The 21,702-nt window shown below is 32.3% G+C and overlaps 1 protein-coding gene across 1 annotated transcript; it reads right to left on the reverse strand.

Annotated features, from left to right (window-relative positions):
- Positions 1-5,910: 5,910 nt before the first annotated feature.
- LOC132742900 (solute carrier family 13 member 2-like) lies at positions 5,911-20,626 on the reverse strand. The gene is made up of 14 exons (XM_060731405.1): positions 20,332-20,626; positions 15,931-16,080; positions 14,055-14,170; positions 13,438-13,571; positions 12,696-12,921; positions 11,735-11,941; positions 10,706-10,837; positions 9,915-9,998; positions 9,217-9,327; positions 8,542-8,636; positions 8,320-8,429; positions 7,360-7,521; positions 6,816-6,953; positions 5,911-6,440 (listed from the first exon to the last, which is right to left on the reverse strand). Exons 1-14 carry the CDS (start codon positions 20,437-20,439, stop codon positions 6,303-6,305), a joined length of 1,911 nt encoding a protein of 636 aa, XP_060587388.1. The 5' UTR covers positions 20,440-20,626; the 3' UTR covers positions 5,911-6,302.
- Between the last annotated feature and the right edge of the window lie 1,076 nt (positions 20,627-21,702).

The following is a 21,702-nucleotide window of genomic DNA, read 5'->3' on the forward strand; positions in this document are numbered from 1 at the left end:
ACAACGAGAACAACTTGTGCATGTGCTCACATTTGACTCTTCCTTTCATCTATATAGATAATAATCTTCAAATCTATACATCACTTTTTTTCCTCTGCTGGTTGTGTTTCATTATTATATATAATGTTTTATTCAAATCATTTGTAAACTATATATATAAAAGGGAGAAAATCAATGAAATCTTATGAGGCAAGGCAATGAGTTAAGACTATACTAGAACCACCGGCTATTGGACTAACTTTAGAAGGCAGTCTGAGACCGACTCAACTGAATAAAACCAATGAATAGTTAGGTGGTAACAGGTACAGAAAAATGTTAAATAAAATAAGAAATAGGGAAATGATAAAACCCATTAAAAGACCGGAAGGATTTGACACAGCAAAAGCTATTCATAGTAAGGAAGGAATTGGTACAAATTAAGCTATTTAAGAAAAACAGAAATGGACATGTAAAACTCATCAAAATGAGGGAGGCATCACAATAGATGAAGCCTTTAAAAAAGGGAGGGATTGACAAAATACTAAACCCATTGACATTGAGAAATGCATTGACACAAATTGAGCTATTCAAATAAGGACGAAATTAGTAAATACATCAAACTACACAGGTATTTAGAACACTGTGAGAAGGCATTTCACATCGATATGAAATCACTAGTTATGAACGACACATTGATAAGTTTTATATATGAGACATTTCTGGAAAAGTTAAAACCGAAAAAACAACTACTTTTATTTCGGTATATGTGCATCCAGGATAAATAGAAATGTTGTTGTTTTACGTCACATCGACACAGTATAGGTCATATCGCGACGTTCCAGCTTTTACTGGTGTAGGAAGACCTCAGGTGCCCTTACATGCATTATTTCAGACACGAACGGGCACCTGAGTAGAACCATCGACGTTCCGTAAGCTAGCTGGATAGCTTCCTCACATGAAAGAATCCAAAGTCCCTGTCGGGATTCGAACCCACAGCGATGAGGGGCAAGTGATTTGAAGTCAACGACCTTAACCACTCGGCCACGGACGCTATAAAAAGGGGCAACTTAAACATTATTTGGTCAAGAACCTTTAAGGTGACTCGCTACGATATTTATTAGGATATCTTCTTATTTCATGACATCATCACATAATTTTAACTGCGATGGATAATAACAAATATGAAATGTTCTGATGCCTTTGAAACACAATCAGTGAACAAAAGAAAATAAAAAAAAGAAAGAGGTAGTTTAATTGTAAAAATGTTTTGGATATAAAGAAAAATGCAAACAAGCACAGAAAATAATCTGTAAGTTTCGATAGAGACGGTCATGTTCAAAGTATACAGTTCTCCAGGTGATACATTAAAAAGATCGGCAACAACTTTATAACACACTAACTTACAAGTAAATCAATGAGTTTCACTATAACCATCACTCTCCATAATGTAATAATATCATAAATCATACTTATTTCTATTTGGTTTAATTGAATTATTGCTTTCACTTTCAGTAAATCATTTCAAATATCCATCATCTACAAATTTTGATAAAAAAGGTATCAAATAATCTAAGATAACAATAATAAAGGCTTGTTGTAATTTTACTATTTGTAGCCGCAAATGTAGGACAAATGCTGATTTAAACTTAAAATATAATCAATTTTTCATAGAATGATTGTAACATTGTTTTCCTAACATTAATTGAGGCACTAAGTAACTAATGCAAGCCAGATAATTTGGTGTTAATAGTTCGACAACATCGACGTCAATATATGTCGGTTGTTATCAATTACTTATCACTTTAGGGACGCAAAACAGGTTTGGCTTTATGAAGAATTTTATTTGCGCAAGAAACCTTACAACAATAACAATTCTAGGAGCAGTTTGTCCCCTGCCTGGTACTACACCAAACATGGAGTTTGAACTTGGACATATCCTTTCTATAACTGCTATGGATTTTATAGGACTTTGTGTCAATACCTTGTATCTCTATACAGTGAAGGTATAATATATATTTTATTTCTTAAATTGTTAAATATTTTCTTTCCATTTTAAGTATTTATTTGAGACACAGAGGCATGAGCAAAAGCCTGTTTCAAAAAGTTTATAATGTTTTAGTGTTCTTATTATTTTTCAGTTTCTTTTACCAATTTTTATGTTTTTATTATAATTATTCATCCCGATTAAGATCAAGTTTGTTAACAAAATAAATTGCAATTATAAAGACTTAAATTCTGTATTACATGTTATATGTGCGTTTCATAAACGTTAATGAATATGTTTATTTTAGACCAGGACGCTTCATCTAAATGCGATTGATATTCTTCAAGCATGTAAAACCGGATTAAGCTTGGTTGCCTTAATTGCATGTATTTGGACAGAATTTTGGCCATGCTCTACAAAAGTATGCACTGGAGTTAAAGGTATAATCATTATATTATCATATGCACTTGATTAAAAAGATAAGATGCCCCTTTCAATGCAGTATTATTTTACTTAGCCCAATCATTGGACTAATGTATAAAGGTTTGCGATAATGAGTGCAGATATTCCATATATCTTAAATACAAAAATAAGTGAAAAAATAAATAAAGAATAAAACACCCGAATTTGAAGTAATCCCACTCCACTTTGTCGGTCAAAAATGAAGAAATTCTTTGCACTTGTTTACATTTAATCTAAGATGACATTTTCATATTTCCTGTTACTTTACCCTTTGGAATGACAAGACTATATTGACATGCCCTATTTGCTTTAGATACAGCATCTGTACAACAACTGAAATCAATGAATGACTGAGTGGTAAATTTAAATCTGATATTTCAGCCATTGCAGACATCATGTTCTACTATTCTACCTGCTGTACCTTTCTTGCAATAGCTTTTGTACGATACAAGGCGTGTGAGTATCGCGGTCAAGCCTCACTGTTACTGACACAACGGTATGCCATCAAAACCCTACTAATCTGCTTAACGCCGGCTGGAATGTTCTCTACAGCAATTCTTTCTGTGATGATCAACAATAAACCATCGAGCCTATCAAATGCTACAAGCGTTGATGACATTGAGCTTCTTAGTGGCGACTCTAAAATAGCCTACGAAATCATTCAAATAATTGTTTTTGTGTTGAGTCCAATTTTCTTGAGCACACTTATGTATTTTAGAATATGTAATGTTGTCACACAAACTGCAAGAACAATGGAAGGATCAATGTCAAACAGAAAACATGACCCGGCAAAATTGATTACATCATCAGTGACTGTTCTCCTAACGAGTATGATTACAATATGGGGAATATATACTATAGTCAGATTTGTACATATATTTGTTAAACTGAACGAACTATATTTTATATATTGGAAACTGGTTGTTTTAATTGTTCAACCAACTGTAGAGGCAATGCTTCATAAAACTGGCAAAAAGCCAATCTCTTCGAGAGTCCACACGCTATCTCATGCACGATCAACAAGGCAAATTTATCCAGTCGCAACAGCAGGCTATTCAGCAAGTATGATAGAAGACTCTGAAAACACAATGATTGGAGGGAAATTGCCAGTTCTTATGGAAGAGTATGAAACACAAGCGAAAACGTCAGATGAACCCGAACACAATCACTCTGACTCAGATAAAGTAACCAGCAAAAAAGAGACAATTCGGGTTAGGAGACAGAGTTTCATACATCCACGAGCTTCAGTTGTAATAAAAAATGCGGCTTTGATCGGACTTGAATACCAAAGTAAAGCGAACATTTTGGATACTTACAATAAAAAGAAAACTTCGACAGGAAAACTGAATTCGGGGTTGCTCAACATAGAAAATGACACTTTTCAAAGAGCAAGGCGCCTATCAAACTGTTTACGATTTTCTGCTGCTGATGACGGCCATTCATACGATGAAATATACCATTCATATAGAACTTTATATTCACGGAGAGGCTCAGAAAAGAGCACAAAATCTACCAATTCAAGTGAGCTGTTTGATAACGCACATACCGAAAGACTTAGCAAACAGCATGGAAGAAAAATCTCTTCATCAAGTGAAGGAAATGAAAGTCCGTCACAGAAGCGTTGGAAAAAACTTTATACCACAGCAAAAACAGCTAGGAAGTTTTCAATGTACCGGAAAGGTAAAAACCCTTCTATCGTAGAGGAAGAACATTTGGAAGACACGACCAATGAGTTGCCGATTTTGACAGATAAAAATGTCATACGGAAGTCATGTTTACAACATGCAGATCAAGATATAAGCATACCATCCTTTTATCTTGACCAACAACGCCTAAGTCTAGATAGCAGTCCCATACCTAAAAAGAAGAACGTCCCTGAAAAGAAAAGATCGATTTCATGTGTCAGCAACGTTTGGATGAAAAATAATCACATGCCCCCTAGAAGGAAAAAATCCGTTTCCTTCACTTCAAACATTGAAGTAGATGGTGCATCTATGTCAGAAAGGGACGCAAACATGACAAGATCTATCTCATACGACTCTAAGATTCGTATATCGTACAGGAAAGATTCCGATGAGAGGACAGCAAAGAAGGTGCGACACAGTCATGATCATAAACTAGACAACAAAAACAACAAAAGCGAGAGAAGAGACATAGAGAAATGGTTGAATGATAGGAACACGACTAGACAAGAATGTATTGCAAAGTTAATGGAAATGAAAGAGTACTTTTAAATACAAAAGCAAAGTTACGGATAGACATGTAGTACAGTGTTCAGTAATTGAATTTCCTTAAGTAAAACTTTAATTGCACTTTTCTTTGCATGAAAAGCCAGTTGATTATGAATAAAATCTAAAGAAATAAAAAATAATGAATGTGAAATGCAAAAGAAGACCGGAATAACAGCAAAGAAATACCTTGTGTTCTTTTTAAAAGTGTCAAGTACTTTATAAATATATAATTAGACATAAAGCCAAGTTTAAATGCTATTTTTCAAAGCGATTTATTCAAAGTTGATTCTGAAGTACAATATATATCACTATCTTGATGCAGGTATAAAATTTGGTTATGAAATTCTCATACATTTCAGTGCCTTTAATTTCAATATCACAACAAAGAGTATAAGATTTGCAACATATGAATGACAGGTGAATAGTAAGTTTTGAATTTTTATGTTTATATGCGAAGCAGAACTTCTGTTTAGCCAGTATTTGACCATACCCATTTTGATAGGAACCACCAAACCAGGCTAAGTCTGAATTATGGAGTACCCACTGTAAATACTTAAGTTAAAAGGATTCAGTATGACATAGCAAAATATCTGATTAACTACAGTTTGTGCAAGCTAGCTGGGAAAGTTTTTCTTGACGGCGACATTCATAAGCGTTATTATTTTATTAACTGCGAGAGTCGGGATGATGAATGACCTCTCTTTAAACACGTTACATTTTTGAATATTTAAGGCTAAGATAAAACATTTCCACAAAACTTCATTAAACATATATGTAATCGTTTTGGATCGTTGATGACATATTCTTTCTACCTTCTTCTTCTAACCCAATTAAAACTTTAGCTAACAATATTTGATTGATTGCTTGGAATGAAGCTTCTTTTAACCGAAGTCCCCAGTGCAAAGGCCACCGCAAAGTTCTTAAACTTTATTATTGCTTGTTAATTTTCATCTTATTTGTCATTTCTCTTCAATCTAATGCTATGGACTAAACTTCATAGATCTTTAATCCATTAGACTTTATTTTTGTCCTGGTCATTTCTCCTCAAGTATGAAAGCTATGGACTTGAAACATCATAGAATGATAGATGTTATTGATAAGAAGTGCAGTGTACAGAAACTGCTGCTCTGCACTTATGATTTTTTTAGTTATTGCCCTTTGTTATTTTTCATATTTCATTTTTGTCCTGGCCATTTCCCCTAAACTACATTGTTCACAAGGCGACACATCCGACTCGCGGAGTTCTAGTTTCTCTTATTAGTCTATCTCTCATATCTTAAGCTCCGACCATAAATTCATAAATCCTTATCCATTTGGTCTGTGACATTCCGTGGTAATGAATGACATTGAATGTCATCTTCCTATACTTTCTTGTTTATATTCAAAATGATGAAGAATACAACTGCAGGCACGTGTATTCGCATGGTAGTTGTGTCAATGTATCTGAACAATAAACGATTATATCAACACTGGTCATGAATTCGTCAGTTCTTTTTTCGAGATGAGATGCTGAATACACACATGGGAATAATTCATTGTCGAAAGCCCCGATTAAGACAACCAATGAGTGTTTGTTTATGACATCATAGAACTGCTTGTTTAGGGCGTCATCTAATTATTAGTTTATGACATCATCATGTCATCATCTAACTAACAGGGATTGTCACATTCTTGTTAAATGTGTCTGGAAATGTATCGAGATTAAACATTGATGATCCCCAAGTGTTGATCCCGAGGGTGAGGCATAAAACAGCTATAACATTCATTGGAAGGCCTGCTAATGCCTGAATAATAATAATAATAATAATAATAATAATTATAATGATATTATAATAATAATAATAATAATAATAATAATAATAATAATAATAATAATAATAATAATAATGTATGCATTATCATGTGATAAATCTATCAACGAAAATATTGAAAAAATATTGTTTAAATTGTTTGATAAGTTTTGTTTTGGTAACATTGGAAAACAAAACAAAATCCTTCAACATTTGGAAAAGCACTAACGCTTTCCATCATACATATTTGATATTATTTGTCATAATCTTACTTTAATTTATATTAAAATATATCTATTCCTGTCAAATAAATCATAAAATCCAACGAATTGTGATTAAAATAATGATAAGAAAAACACTGCTCCATACCATATCTGGAATAGTAAGGTAACCTGAAGAAAAGACGATGGCGTTTGGAGGTGTTGCAACAGGTAACATGAAAGCAAAGGAACATGCCACGGTTGCTGACATCATAAGGTATAGTGGATGAATTTTTGTTTGTATAGCCTGAAACATAAAGGAGCAACTAGAAGCATCAACAGGGCAACAACAGGGCAACAACAACAAAACAACAACTAAAACAAATGACAACAATAAAATAAAGTACCTGACTTGCATGAAATCGCAAGAAAATATTGTTTGCAGACCATTTCATTTTGTTAAACTAAGAGGATTAAAACAGTTTCAATGACACTTTAGGAAATTCGAATATGCTATCTAGTACATTTTAAAGGAAAAAAAAAAGAAACGCAAACAATTGCGGTTCATGATAATTGTTTTTATTTATTGACAATTCAGAAAGAAAAACACCAAACACACTTTTAATGAAACTTAATATTATAAAAAATATACTTTTACAAATACAACTGCCATGTGTTAGAGTTATCTGACAAGATAATGAAATATGACATACCAGTTCAGAGAGTATTGGCATTAATAAGGTAGCTGAAGCTGTGTTACTGGTAACTTCAGTGGCTCCTGCCACAATAAAACAGATAATCAAATTCATAATCCAACTATCCATGCTTGAAAATACCCGCAGTTCGTAACCAACCCATTTGGACAGGCCAGATTTCTGTAAAACGATATCCAATACAAAAGCCATAAGGAACATGTAATATTAGTACTTCATAGTTTCACTTTATGTAGTGCATACATGAGCTGTTTATAATCAAATGGAATGATATTGATATATTCTAAAGAATGTTCTATACCGTGATGTTAACACTAAAAGAAATAAAGTAATTCAAACTAATTATTTGAAGTAACGGAAACTTTTGTCTACAGTTTATGTCTACACTGTGGATGAAACGAAATAATAAATATATTGTACACGTCTGTCAAATCTAAGAATGTTACCTTTAATGACAAATACCATCCAATCATTATCAATACGTTCGTAAGAAATCAAATCTTTTATTATAATAGTGACATATGTAAATGTAATAATGATAACAAATATAGATTAAACAAACTTCCGAATCAGAAGCGTTTCAACTAAATAATATAATGGCAAAACCGCTATAACATTCTACAAATGGTAAAATATTTTAGTTGAAGTTATAAAAGTGATTGATGGTTAAAATAATAAAACTTAATAGTGTACCAGTCTACCGTATGTTTAACATATATTTAAAGGAAGGAGAAATAAATAACTTAGAAAAAAATGTCTTACAATTCATTTGTTGTGCACAAATTTAGAATACAATGTACTTTAAAAATGTTACGCCTTCGCAACTTTCTAGAGAAAATTGTTTTTAAATTTATTTACGGTTGTCTTTGAAATATATGCTCGTAGCTTAGAGTTTTAAGTACGAAACCATATATATGTTAGTTCTTGTAGTTATATAAGGCACGAATCTTATACACATACCTTACTGGCATCTGCAATGGCGAATCCGCCTCCAAGTAGAACTATAACACCCCAGGGAAGCTTCTGACAAACTGTCTTCCAGTCTATGAGGGGAGTGTATGATGGTTTGTCTGAAATAAAGATTAAATTTCTAATATACTACATCGGAAACAGTCAGTATCATTGTTTTGGTTATACGAAAATAACTTTATTTTATCCGTATATTTTATAAACAAGCTTTACCGTCTTTTGCAAGCCAAAAAACTCTAGGCTTTTCCGCCGGAAGTAGAAACAGAAGAATGCTGAGCAAAATGCATGGTGTAGAATCTGAGACAAATCTGAAAATAAATCAAACAGGAAGTTAACTTACAAAATGTCTTATTTTTATGGAAAAAGCAGGAAACGTAAAAATCCAGACACAGTGCATTAATATACTACTTTTCTTTTTCATTTTTTTTACCTTGAATTTCACAAATACTTCCAGGAATAGTTTATCCTTATTTAAGATATGTTCCTTGTGATACATTAGTGACGCAGTCAACTACACGTATTTAAGTTATTTCTTTTTCTGATAAAATAAGCTTTGGGTAAGCTACTCATCAACAACTTTTTTTTTTTTAACTTTGTCACACAATAAATCGTTTATAATTATTATGATATTATATTGTTGAAATAAAGGCTAACAAACATAAAGTCTGTCATTTAACCTTTAAACCGTTAAATTTCTTGAATGAACATATCTCTATTTCATTCAGATCACATTTAGGGAAAATGAAAAACATGAAGAGACTGAATAGAGAAAAGTGCAAACTATGACAAGACGGAGTGCATCAAATATTAAACTTGGTGTCGCTTGGAGAAAAAAAATGTTTCCCATTAGCAGTCATCATAAAATATAACATTGGACTAAGTACTTACCCTTTCTTTAAAGAACCTGCACGTCCCCATCCTGGTATATTAGGAGGAGCTCTAAATAACCATAGACATACAAGACAAACAAAAACAATCATAACTTGAGTTTCTCGCAGCCTATAATAACAGAAAAAAAACAACATACTGGTCAACTGAAGCCTTGAATGGGGTGGGGGAGATATGTGAATCATTTGTTAAAACATGTATATCACGACTACAGCTTTTGATGACTATTTATCATACAGCATTTGATGACTTCTTTTCACACACTTTCTATTGAACTTTCTTACTTTTAAAGATTTTATGTTTGGTAATAATCATCACTAAAAATGTTGATTTTTAATGTATTTTGCACTTAATTTCAATTTGAAAAGGAAGTTTTTTATACATTCAGTTAAAATAGATAAAAATCCTTTAAAGTTCAACAATAAAATAATTATTTGAATAAAGTCTATGCAAATCCACGTTTTTAGATTGTAAGATCTATGGTCAAATTATGTCAGCTAATAAAACAAAACATCGGCTTTCCGTTTTCATACCCATTTTAACATGGTGTTCGCAATAAATTGAAGGGGAAGGGTGACAAAAGTTAAACAAGCAGTGATTTGTAGTGCTATACTTTCTTCAGCTATATTGCACCGTCACGCAAAAATAAGTTACATAAAGGAAATTTCAACCACAATGTGCGTTTAAAAAATACGTACGATGGTTTGCCGAGCTGTTTCAAATGAGTTTTAATCGTTCTATTTATAGCTGCTCTTTCTTCTGCATTTGCTTTCTTGCAGCATCTACAAGTAAACATATTGATAAATTAGTTAATATGAATAAGATACTTTGAGTTGGAGAAGTAAGTAAGTATTTGAAATATCAGTCAACTGTAGTTGTATTTTGGTAAAGATATTAATTCTAATACGTCCATTTTCTGATCAATATTAGATACATACCGGGACGCCGAAAATACAGAATTCATTCAAAAAATGATAATGAGCACTACATTTTGATGTTGAAGAACAAAGAAAGTTATTAGATAAAAGTCAATTAATGGATATTCTACGCAAGGTGAAATACAAGTACTTTCATGGAAAATTCAATATGTGCACAATATAGCAATCAGTACTGCGTGTGATGGCTGTTACTTGACGCAAACATTTATCGTTTATCAACTATATTTTCCTGGCCTCTTATACAAATGCTCTCTTTTCATATATAATTAAATTACTGTACGTTCGTAATTTTAATTTGCATGATTTATACGAGTTAAATACACGGATACTGTCAATTTGTAAAAACAATTCTCATTTTTCCTCAAATAATGGAATTGTGCGGAATTATACGAGATCGTATAGATTCGTTATCAATATTTTGACAGCTTATATGGCAGTGTTAAAGTGGTTGTTGGTATTATAACCCAATATAGATCGGGTTATATAAACTTACAACGTTTTATACCAGGTCATATAATTTCTTTATACAATTAAATGAAAGATGACATTACCCACAGCGTATGAAGAGTAGAATTAACCACAACCATGCAAACACCGCAGTGAATAAGGACAGAGGGAAACCGAAACCCATCCATTTTGCAAACGATATCTCGGACTCTTCGCCGGTGTACAATTTATACAACCTACAAATATACGAAAAAACAGTTCAATGAGTTAACCCTGAAGATAGTCCAAGTTAAGTTTACCCTGAAGTTCGCTCAATTTTTTCCGTAAGTTTAAAAATTACCTTTAATCTGTATTCATAGGGAACGAGCGATTGAAACTATGAATGAGAGAACATAAGCAAAGCCCTACATTTACTTAGCAGTTCATAAATCATATAACATTATGGCCTTAATATACATATAATATACCTCATTTGCATTTCTAGATCTAATATGACGTCACCCAGTCCATAAATCGCCTACAGACCGGCTACCCAGTCCATAATTCTTATATGGACTGGATGACGTTATATTAAATTTAGAAGGGCGTATGCAAATAAGGTATTATATTTCAATGTGTTGATAAATGATTCCTTTTACTGAATTTATTGTAATGTCTCACATAAATTTATTACATGTTGATCAAAAGTCATGATTTGTCTTTAATTTAATTATACAGATTGTGAAATTCTTTAAGTCCGGTTTTTTTTGCCTAGTAACATAAAATATTTATTTTGATTAAAAACAAAAATGGTATATTAAATAAGTGCATGATTTTTTTGCTGCATCGCTTGAAAATAATAAAACAATCCGACTAGTGTTTAAGATATTTCACACTGAACAAATAAAATCATTATTTGAAAGCAAATTATAGTACAAATGACAACAACAAAAGGGATGTAAGGATTTAGATTCGGTATAATATAACAAATAAAGCATGGCCTTGAGAGCAATATGCAAGTTTACGACTGGTTGGTCAGACTTAGGAAGGTCTATGGCCCGAAGCCATTAATTATATATTGTGACGAGTTTTCTTTTCAAAACGAAAACATGCAGTCCAAATTTAAGACGATAAGAAGAGAAATATATGCTTACTTATCAGCCTCTTGTTTTAATACAAGATTCGGCGGGGTACCAGTCAGGGTGGCAATACCTCCAATATTTGCACCATAGGCTACACTCAAGGCAAAAGCTTTAGCAATGCGTCGAATTTCAGGACTACTGGACACTGGTTCTGAATTAGCCTCGCTTTCATCGCGCTCAACATTCTCTGTATTTGTGGCATTGACCGTGTAGAAATGACTGCAATGATGTGTAAAAAAGTAATGTTAATAAGGCTTAAAGATATACTATGCTCATCGTTGAGTAAAATAGTTTAATGTTTAAAAGTCTTACCGAATATGTCTAATTTGATTAAAAGAATGAATGAATTATGTATTGGAAGCTGCTTTCCCTATTACATGTCAAGTAAAAGCTGTCTTTTCTTTAAAAACAAAAGTTTTTTAATTACAGTATATGTTCATATTGTAACCACCTACAGTGTGTAGAATTTAAATGCAACATATCTACTTTGTATGCAGTTAAAAGATGTTTATTTCATATTTACAAAGAGACAGTGTAGCAATTATAAATATTTTCAAATACTAAATCTGAGCATAGTATATCTTCAATGGCAGAATGTTTTGTTTATTTATATATCTTTTTTTGTCTTTTCTTTAATAAAAGTGAGAAGAAGCAAGTATACGTATTGGTATTTCTCAATGGTTTATCTTCAAAATTAAAACATCGTATCAAACAAATTACAAGCCGTTGTTTCAGTGAGCAAGGAACGTTTCACTCATTGCTTAGTACTGGTTGGTTCCAGAAACCGATTCGAAAGTGTTTCAATAAGCTATTAGCTTCCAACACAATCGAACAAAAATATATTAGTTTACACTATGACAGAGTATCATTTCTGTCATAACCAGCCACACGGGAAATACTACATATGTTTATTTCTTTGCCCAAAGGGATACACTTTTTCATATTAATAAAATTTATATAATATATTTCATACCTTTTTGGATCCATTAAATCACAGCCAATGTTACTCTCAGCCACGCCATTAAACTTTGTTTTATCTAAATCGTTGTTTGGAAGTGGGTCTTGTGTAACTTTGGAATCTTTTAATTGCAAATCACTAGCAGAATATACATCGCTTTCCGTATCAAACGATGACATGCCACTGGACATTTCGGTACTGGAACCAATTTCATATCCGGCATTTTCTTCACCAAGGTTATCTGATAAATTAAATGCATGTATATACATTTGTATTCTACTAGACGCAAATCTTGTTTTTACCGGTCACAGTTTTCTGTTACCGTAACGTGTAGCTATAACGGTAAAAGTTTGTTTGTACCGGGAAATTAGCATGGAAAATCCCACATTTGCCAACTTCCGGATAACATCCATTATAACGAAATAAATAAACAGTTATTGTTATGGGTAGTGTGTGAGATTAAGTCAATTGTGGTCAATATTAAAATTTTGACTATTGGCAGAAGATATATCCTTTTATTTGGCATGAATATTTTATATAAATTACTTGTTGAAAGGTTACAAAACATCACTCAATAGGGAATTCGAGGGCTGATCAGAGGGTTTGAATTATTTTGAGATATCCCTAATAATAATATACAATCAATATTGTTCGGGTATCGATGAAACTATTTTTGTACACAGATATACAGGTTTTCTTTGCAATTACTATACGAGTAAATGTTGCCCTTTTTACAAACAAGAAGAAAAGCAGGTACCCATTGCACTTTTTCGAACATCTTCCATGTTTTGTAAGATAGCCTGAATTATAGGAAGCATCATAGAGGTCGCTGCTGTATTGCTTATCCACATTGACAGGAACCACGTGGTCGCCATTAATCCCGCCATCAGGCTGAAATACCAATTTATATTAGAATATGTCCCATAAATTGAATCAAGGTCGACTTGGTCTTACTTTTGTCCAATTCAGATGTCGTTGGTTTGATTAAGACACTGCCGCTGTTGGTATGATTCATAACATTATGTATTGAAATATTAACAAAACCTGTTCATAAGTTGAGAAATATATTCCTTATAGATTGCCCAAAACGGCAAAATTGAAAATGTTTTAGGCTTGGTTCGACTGAGCCTTTTTATAGACAGAAATGGTAAGTGCACGCTACCGTCCATGCCGCCCTGTAACCGTCTTTACCAGTATGCAACATTTAAATTGGAAAATGGTGGAATGATAATTTTTCGTTGAGTTTACTCTACAAACCATTGCATATTTGATAATTTCTTTTCCGTAATAGCCAAATTGTGGATTTGCCAGTTTTTAATGGCTGAAAAAGCAATGGCCTAAAATGACATTATTTGCCAATCAAATTTGACCTACAATATTGGCTGGGCTCCGACTATCCTCATCACACCCAGTGATATTCGTATATGTAGCCCACTTTCCTCTAGTGCCACGGCAACAATAAGTCCACCCAGAAATAGCATTGTGGTGTCCTGATGTATGAAAATCAATATATAAAATATATTTTGAACCGCTTTAATATTAATAAGATAAAACTCAGTTTAGCATAAAAATGAAATAGAAGTAAAATAAGAATTACAAAATATTAACATATATATCATTCAAAAAAAAGGTATCGACAATGAAGTAAAAAGTAACCACAATGAAGAAAATAGTAACAACAATGAAGAAAAAAGTAACCACAATGAAGAAAATAGTAACAACAATGAAGTAAAAAAGTAATCACAATGAAGAAAATAGTAACGGCAATGATTAAAAAAGTAACCACAATGAAGAAAATAGTAACAACAATGAAGAAAAAAGTAACCACAATGAAGAAAATAGTAACAACAATGAAGAAAAAAGTAACCACAATGAAGAAAATAGTAAGACAATGCAGAAAAAAGTAACCACAATGAAGAAAATAGTAACGACAATGCAGAAAAAAGTAACGGCAATGAAGAAAATAGTAAAAACAATGAAGAAAAAAGTAATCACAATGAAGAAAATAGTAACAACAATGAAGAAAAAAGTAACCATAATGAAGAAAATAGTAACAACAATAAAAAAAGTAACCACAATGAAGAAAATAGTAACGACAATGCAGAAAAAAGTAACGGCAATGAAGAAAATAGTAACAACAATGAAGAAAAAAGTAACCATAATGAAGAAAATAGTAACAACAATAAAGAAAAAAGTAACCACAATGAAGAAAATAGTAACGACAATGCAGAAAAAAGTAACGGCAATGAAGAAAATAGTAACGACAATGAAGAAAAAAGTAACGACAATGCAGAAACTGTATGATTACGCATTTGTTCCTTGATAAACATCCGCTATTTTTGGTTTTCTACTTTAATATATACATGAACAGACGCAAAACTGTTGAGTTTTTAGATCTTTGTAAGTAAAAACACACTTTATTGAAAGGTTTGGAGCTTTTTTGTACTTTCTAACCCATTATAATCTGTACATTTTCAATGAGCATTTGAAAACTGTTTTGATATTATAACAGTGGCGTTTATCATTGATTCATATAGAAAAAAAATCAACTAAATTAGATATAACAGTTGACTTTTTTGCGCTTTGTATATAAGTGAAGTTTTAACACAGAGGTTTCAATGGGGCAGCTGGGATACGAACGTTCACAGTAGCAGCAGAAAAAGAAAAAATATAAACAAAGATAGTTAAAGAAACGAAATTTATTCTCATATATACAACTGCTAAAAATTAAAGGGTAAATCAGCTGAATTAATCATTTTCACCAAAAAAAGCCCTTAAATCTTAAATCAACATTACTTTCTCAACAAGGTAAGTTTACAACCCGTCACTTAATTAAACATTCGACGTTCTTAAGTGTTCAAGGGTTGTACATCTTTTTTATTCTCTTATTTTGGCGACGGCGACATTAGCTTGTATTGGGTCATTTTATATTGGGTTACAGAATATGTCATATATTAAGTGACAGGGCATAAGAGAGAGAGACAGAGAGAAGAGCACATAGTATTTTTCTTTCATTTTGTGCCGATTTATGTCAAAAATAATGAAATTGCGATAAAACAGCTATAATATATGAAACTCTTAAGTAACTGGGGAATAACACTGGCTGGGGCGACATCTCGGGATGTTTCTGCAAAAAATTGTCTCGGCCGGACGGCCTCGCCATTTATTTAGCAGAAACATCCCTCGGTGTCGCATATCCTCGTAACAACTCGTTTCATATAATATAATAACTATAACATGACTGTTGTACCTTTATGTAAGAACTGCTGACATCGGCTGCTGGTAGGACTCCCATTAGTGGGAACAAGAACACTGGTATTAATGCAGTAACAGGTATTGGAATGGCCTCTGTCAACCATAATATCGCCATCACTGTTATCACGTACGCACATTTTGATTCCTTTAAACAATATAGAGCAAATATTTACTTCATACTGATACTTTTATTGATATGATCTAATTTGAAATCTATATGCAAATATACTCGAGCTAGTAAAAGCTCATACAGAATTGTGGTGCAAATTTAGTCACCTTAACACTGAAAAACAAAATACTACAAATCGAAAATTAGAAGGTGGGGCAACAGTTTTGATGTACGTGAACTTATCCAATACCCCAATAAGAGATTAAGTTTAAATAATATATTTTTATGACTTTGTCGGTTGATAGTTGATTTAGATAAACAACTTCAACCCATACAGTTGTTCAATTTAAGCCTTAATTGTGTTTTAGTGCTATAATGTCTCTAAGAGTTCAAAATTATTTGCCGACCAACGATATCGCCCCATTTCACATTAATCGTTAACACATACACATTTCGTCAATAAGCTCATTTTTAATAATTATGTGTCCGGGACGAAATGCACGTATATGAACGGATTTAATCTTAATTGTTCAAATCTTACTTGCGAGGGTTTTACTGTTTGGTTCCCTACCCAAGTGTTTAACAAACAGTATAAGAATAGCACTTCTGGGGTTTGTTTTTTTTTGCTTGGAAGATAAACATGGAGATAATAATTCTATCACTATTAATTATACTTGAAAATTACAAACTTGTTTAATTGAATCTGTTCATAAGAGGTAATGAAAAGTCTCCCACGCCCCTAGCACCTGTGTAGCCTGTGTAAGTAGCAGTTAGACCTCACGACTAATTAATAAAAATGTTATTCTAGTTTGATTGTGATAAAAGCTGATATCTTATTTGTAACAATCTCGCCTCAGCTTCCTGGAACAACAAGGACTTGCGTCATTTAAGGAAACATATTGTGACACTTGTAGGGTTCAAACCCAAGATCCCTGAGTTGAGATGCAGACAACTTAAGCATTAGGTCATCTCTCCCTTCAAAATTATTTTTCAAGCTGAATAATTTCAGTGGACAAAGAGGTGAATGTCTATGTAAAACAACACACAAACATTTTAAAAAACTATTGAATGAAAAAAAAAAAAAAATTCTACAAAACAACAATTTTTCTTCAAAATTATATGTAAGGCCATGTTTTAACATGGAAAAAACGCGATTGTGGATAACTTCAGGTATTTTCATCATTTTTTGTGAATGAAAAAAATTTAAAAAATTCTACAAAACAACAATTTTTCTTCAAAATTATATGTAAGGCCACGTTTTAACACGGAGAAACGCGATTGTGGGTAATTTAAGGTATTTTCATCACTTTTTGTTAACCCTTTACCTCATATATACGCGAAAAAACTTACTTTCGACCCCCTCTTTAAGGCCTCAAATAGTGAAAAAATGTCCTTTTTTGGCCCCAAACACATGTTTTCGTTTGGGAAATGTTGATAAAAAAGTAATCACTTTTTCGGCGCCGCCCCCGTCAAATTGGTACAAAAGGGAGTTGCCAGAAGGAGGATGTGCCCCCTTCTGTTTGGGGGATTTGAAGGGGGCGGCAGTCCCCCTCATCGCCAAGAGAATATTTGACTTGTGAGAGGCCAAAAAAGACCCAAGGTCTATCATAAGGTAACGTGTAACCAACGCTGAAAAGCCTTTGAGTCTATCTCAGGCCTTTGAGAAGTTGCAGCACTTTGAAATCAATATTGATTGCAGAAATCAACAAAAAAAAATGATTTTTGGCAATTCTGAGATGTCCCCTCGTTGCCATGGTAACAGGAAATTTAAGACTGAGCATGTTGTTACAAAGGCAGGGGTCCAGTCAACATTTGGGCCAAGTTTGATTAGTATTGAAGCAGTTTTTGTAGTTTTATAGCAATCTGAACTTGTAAAGGGATACTTTTCAACGAAAACAGCCATTTTTCACAAAATGTTCATGCAGAAATGGGTTAATCTAAGTTTAATATTAATAGAAAGTGTCGGAGCTACTATTGAAACCCATCCTTTTAGTAGAAATATTCACTGAAATAGTAATTAAAAGTCAAATAAGTCACAGAAAGTAACTTAAACTTGGATATTTAGCAGATTATAGAATCTGTACTTTAGGTTTAAACACTCATAAGTACAGTAATGACTGTTTTGCAACGGCGGTCTACGTTTTTACCAATATGTGCCATTTATATACAGTACAGCAACGACGGTGTTTCTGTACGCCGTAGATAATCTTAGTACAATCTTTGAATGAAATATATCAGTCAGATTTCCAGCTCTTGTGACCGTGATGCACTGATTACCAAGATCAGTATTTCAATAATAAGAATGTCATTTTCAGTTCAACACAGCAATTTTTGTTGCAAAAACCTGTTTATTAAACGCCGCATTAAAAATAAAGCGAAAACTTTCACCGGTTGGAGATCATATTGTTAATGCTAAAGGATTTGGCTTTACTTCTTTAAGTCAAGTACGGTCAGCAGTTATCTGTTATGTGTGGTCCTATTTCTCCAGATGAAGCCAATTTTTCATTTGACCATGCACCATTTGTACATAGATTAAGCACATGTACATAAAGACGCAAATTAATAGCTTGAAAAAAAATCACAAAATTATCAATGACATTTTTTTAGTCAGAAAGAAATATCATGACCACGGATATGTATAGAATTCGTACAGCTTACTTGATATCGAACTTTGATATATCTTGAAAAGGTCACAAAAACATTAAAAACATAAATTTAAGTTCAAGGTTTAACTTTACTGTACGAGGAGGGCATAAAAACATGCGTGTCAAATATCCAAGATGTCATACAACATGACAGGGCGTTGAACTTTGTCATATTTATTTTAATCTGTTCACGAGACCTTTTGCCCATTGTCCACAATAAAAGAATTTGCTCGAGTGTTAAAGTAGACAATAGACATGCTAACATAAAGGTCAAATTGGTTTAACTTTTTTGTTATAAAAGCAATACTACGTGTATGTTTAAAACTTATTGACAAACCATACAAAAACTGAAAAAATAAACCTATACTATTAACAGATCAAATTTATACAAATCTGCTTTTGCTTTTTTGGGTTAAAAAAGATGCACTAATCTTTTCACTTTATTAAAGAAAACATTTAAACTCTTTTCATTGTTATTAAAGCCTTTCTCGTAGTTTGTGAAATAAAATCCTGCGCAAAAAAGTAGAGTTGCCTGACCCCAAATACGGACACAATTTCATGCATATTTTCTTTTTGACCTAGATGAAGAATCGTTATGGAAATATAATGGAAGAAATTCCATAGTGCATATATATGCTTTAATTATAATTGTAAGATTTTCCTTAAAACTCAGACAATAAAATAGTCAATATGATGCTTTTTGTTTTAATTTTTGTATCATTTTTTTTGTGTAAACCACCTCACCTTACTTATACCGCAGTAAAAGTCTGCGCTTACACGTAAAAGTAAAATGACGTGACATTGCTGGTTCAGTGTTAAACAACAAATAAGTAGAACATTCTTTAATAATAAGTTATAAGAAAATAGTGTACATGTGCTTCAAACGGTTTGTTGATGGATTTTACAACATTTATGTCCTCGTCACATAATTGATATTAATTAACTATGTTGATGAAGTTTGACATGTAGCACACGCCACATTGTTGTACAAACTGTCTTCATCTCGTCATTCTTGTAATTCATTTCTTTCCATTTAGTGAAATGGCCCATATACGAGCGTTTTATACATTGATCAGTAAGTGTCAGTGAGTGTTCATCTTTATACATTTGCTTGCTTTTTTACGTGTAACTATACAATCAAATAATAACAGGCAATATTGATGTTAGTAGTATATCTGAGCTATTAAAAGAGGCTGTCACTTCTTCATCTCACGGCGTTCTTGCAATCATTTTATGACAATCGTGCGTTTTTACCTCTGATTAAAAACAATCAAAACGTTACAAGTTTTTTTGCACCAATTCGGCATGAAACGTAGTTTGATAAGCTTAAACCTGACACATGGATGTTAGGAAATAATCAATTTCATCTGACCAGTAACGGTATAATGTTATAATAAAATATCACATACGATTTAAATGCATAGGACTAGATGTCAAAATGCAAAACACAATTTTCAAATTAATCTGATTTTTTTGTTTATAATAATTAAGTGCTTATTCTTTACATTATTTAAGACAGTAACACGCCACCATTCGGTTTACAATGCACTTTTAAATAATTCTAATATATTATTCCAATCGTTTATGACGTGATTTCTACGAATAACAGTTATTATAATGTATGCATAAAACATTTACTTACACTTTCAAAGTCCGATGGATAATTTATCACTAAGCTGATAGGTAGCAGGAATGCTAGCAATGGTACAAATAATGGTTTTAATGTCCAAATATGCTTCAAATAATTCATATTTTACATTCGTCTGATTTTCAAATTTAAAATTTAATTGACAGCGTGTAATTTTATCCTTTTTTACTGTTTGCTTTAAACACCAGCAATGCGCATTTTGATTAAAGTAAAACCAAATAAACGCTAGTCTTATTCCGTTCTACTTGAATTCGCACCGTCTTATGATTGTATTGTTAATTAGTTAAAAGCATCATTTTTTATGTTTGATTACCAAACTTCACTGAATAACGGATGTACACCGTAATATGTAGACCGGAACAGGTTAACCTTTGTAAACCGTATACAGGTTTATAGAAGTAAAAAAACAGAAGTATGCGTTAGTCGTGAATAATTTATTCAGTCATTTAGATCTACCTTTCTTTACACTTTTCCACAAATAACTTTTATAGAAATTCGATATTTGGTATAGCAGTAAAAGCAACAAAAACATATTAAAAGAATAAAATAAAATAAATGAATAAATAAATAAATAATAATAATAATAATAAAAATATGGATTAAATTATTGATGTTTACTAATCTAATATTGTATACGTTAAATCAAGGTTCACTCGTTAAAAAGGGAGGAGACTCTTTAGATTCTTTATTTGGTATTGAACAAAGTAAAATTTTAGAATGACAAAACAGTTAATGTAAGACTGTTTATTTTTTATACATACGAGATCTGATTTAGAAAGTATTTCTATTTAATTTATTTGGCTTGAACTTGTGTTATGCATACAGACCACCATCTTCTAAAGTTGAGTGGCTTGATTATTTAGCTGAATCCTTAGAAAATCATATTTAGAGGAAAAGAATGTATTGTTATTTAAGATTTTAACAACGTGATAATTGTTCTAAATCTTGGTTAGATCTAATGCAGTCTGTAAATTTTTCTCAGCTTGTTGATCTTCTACCTGAGTAACTTCAAGCTCTGCTACATTGATAGATCATGCATTTTCAAACATGCCTCACAAAATAGTCGATGTTTTGGTACCTTCCTTATCCATTAGCGACCATTTTCCCGTTTGTCTTACATGCAAACTTTCAAACATCAGTGTTAAGGTGACAACGGAGTCAATTATCATTGAAAATACCTAAAATGAGATTTTTTGCTTAGTAGCTTTATCCATCTTTTTTGAACACATTCGTGATTTAATTTTGGGAGCAGTTAGTCCAAAAAATGTGTTTTTAAACGTTTTATTACGTTACCTTTACCATTTTTATCTGCTATTCGCGTAACCTGTCAATTATCGATAACGCTCCGCCCGCTGTTGAGGCAAC

Source organism: Ruditapes philippinarum, unplaced genomic scaffold, assembly GCF_026571515.1.
Source record: "Ruditapes philippinarum isolate M1 unplaced genomic scaffold, ASM2657151v2 ctg1300_1_1_1_1, whole genome shotgun sequence".
NCBI lineage: Eukaryota > Metazoa > Mollusca > Bivalvia > Venerida > Veneridae > Ruditapes > Ruditapes philippinarum.

Bases quoted from the DNA above. Each gene is read 5' to 3' on its own strand.
- LOC132742900 (XM_060731405.1), bottom strand. From the start codon at position 20,439: ATGAATTATTTGAAGCATATTTGGACATTAAAACCATTATTTGTACCA. The intron at 13,572-14,054 runs GTAGGTCAAATT...TTGGTATTTCAG, and splicing joins GTCGGAGCCCAGCCAATATT to CCTGATGGCGGGATTAATGG. The intron at 8,637-9,216 runs GTAAGTACTTAG...ATTTATTTTCAG, and splicing joins GCAGGTTCTTTAAAGAAAGG to ATTTGTCTCAGATTCTACAC.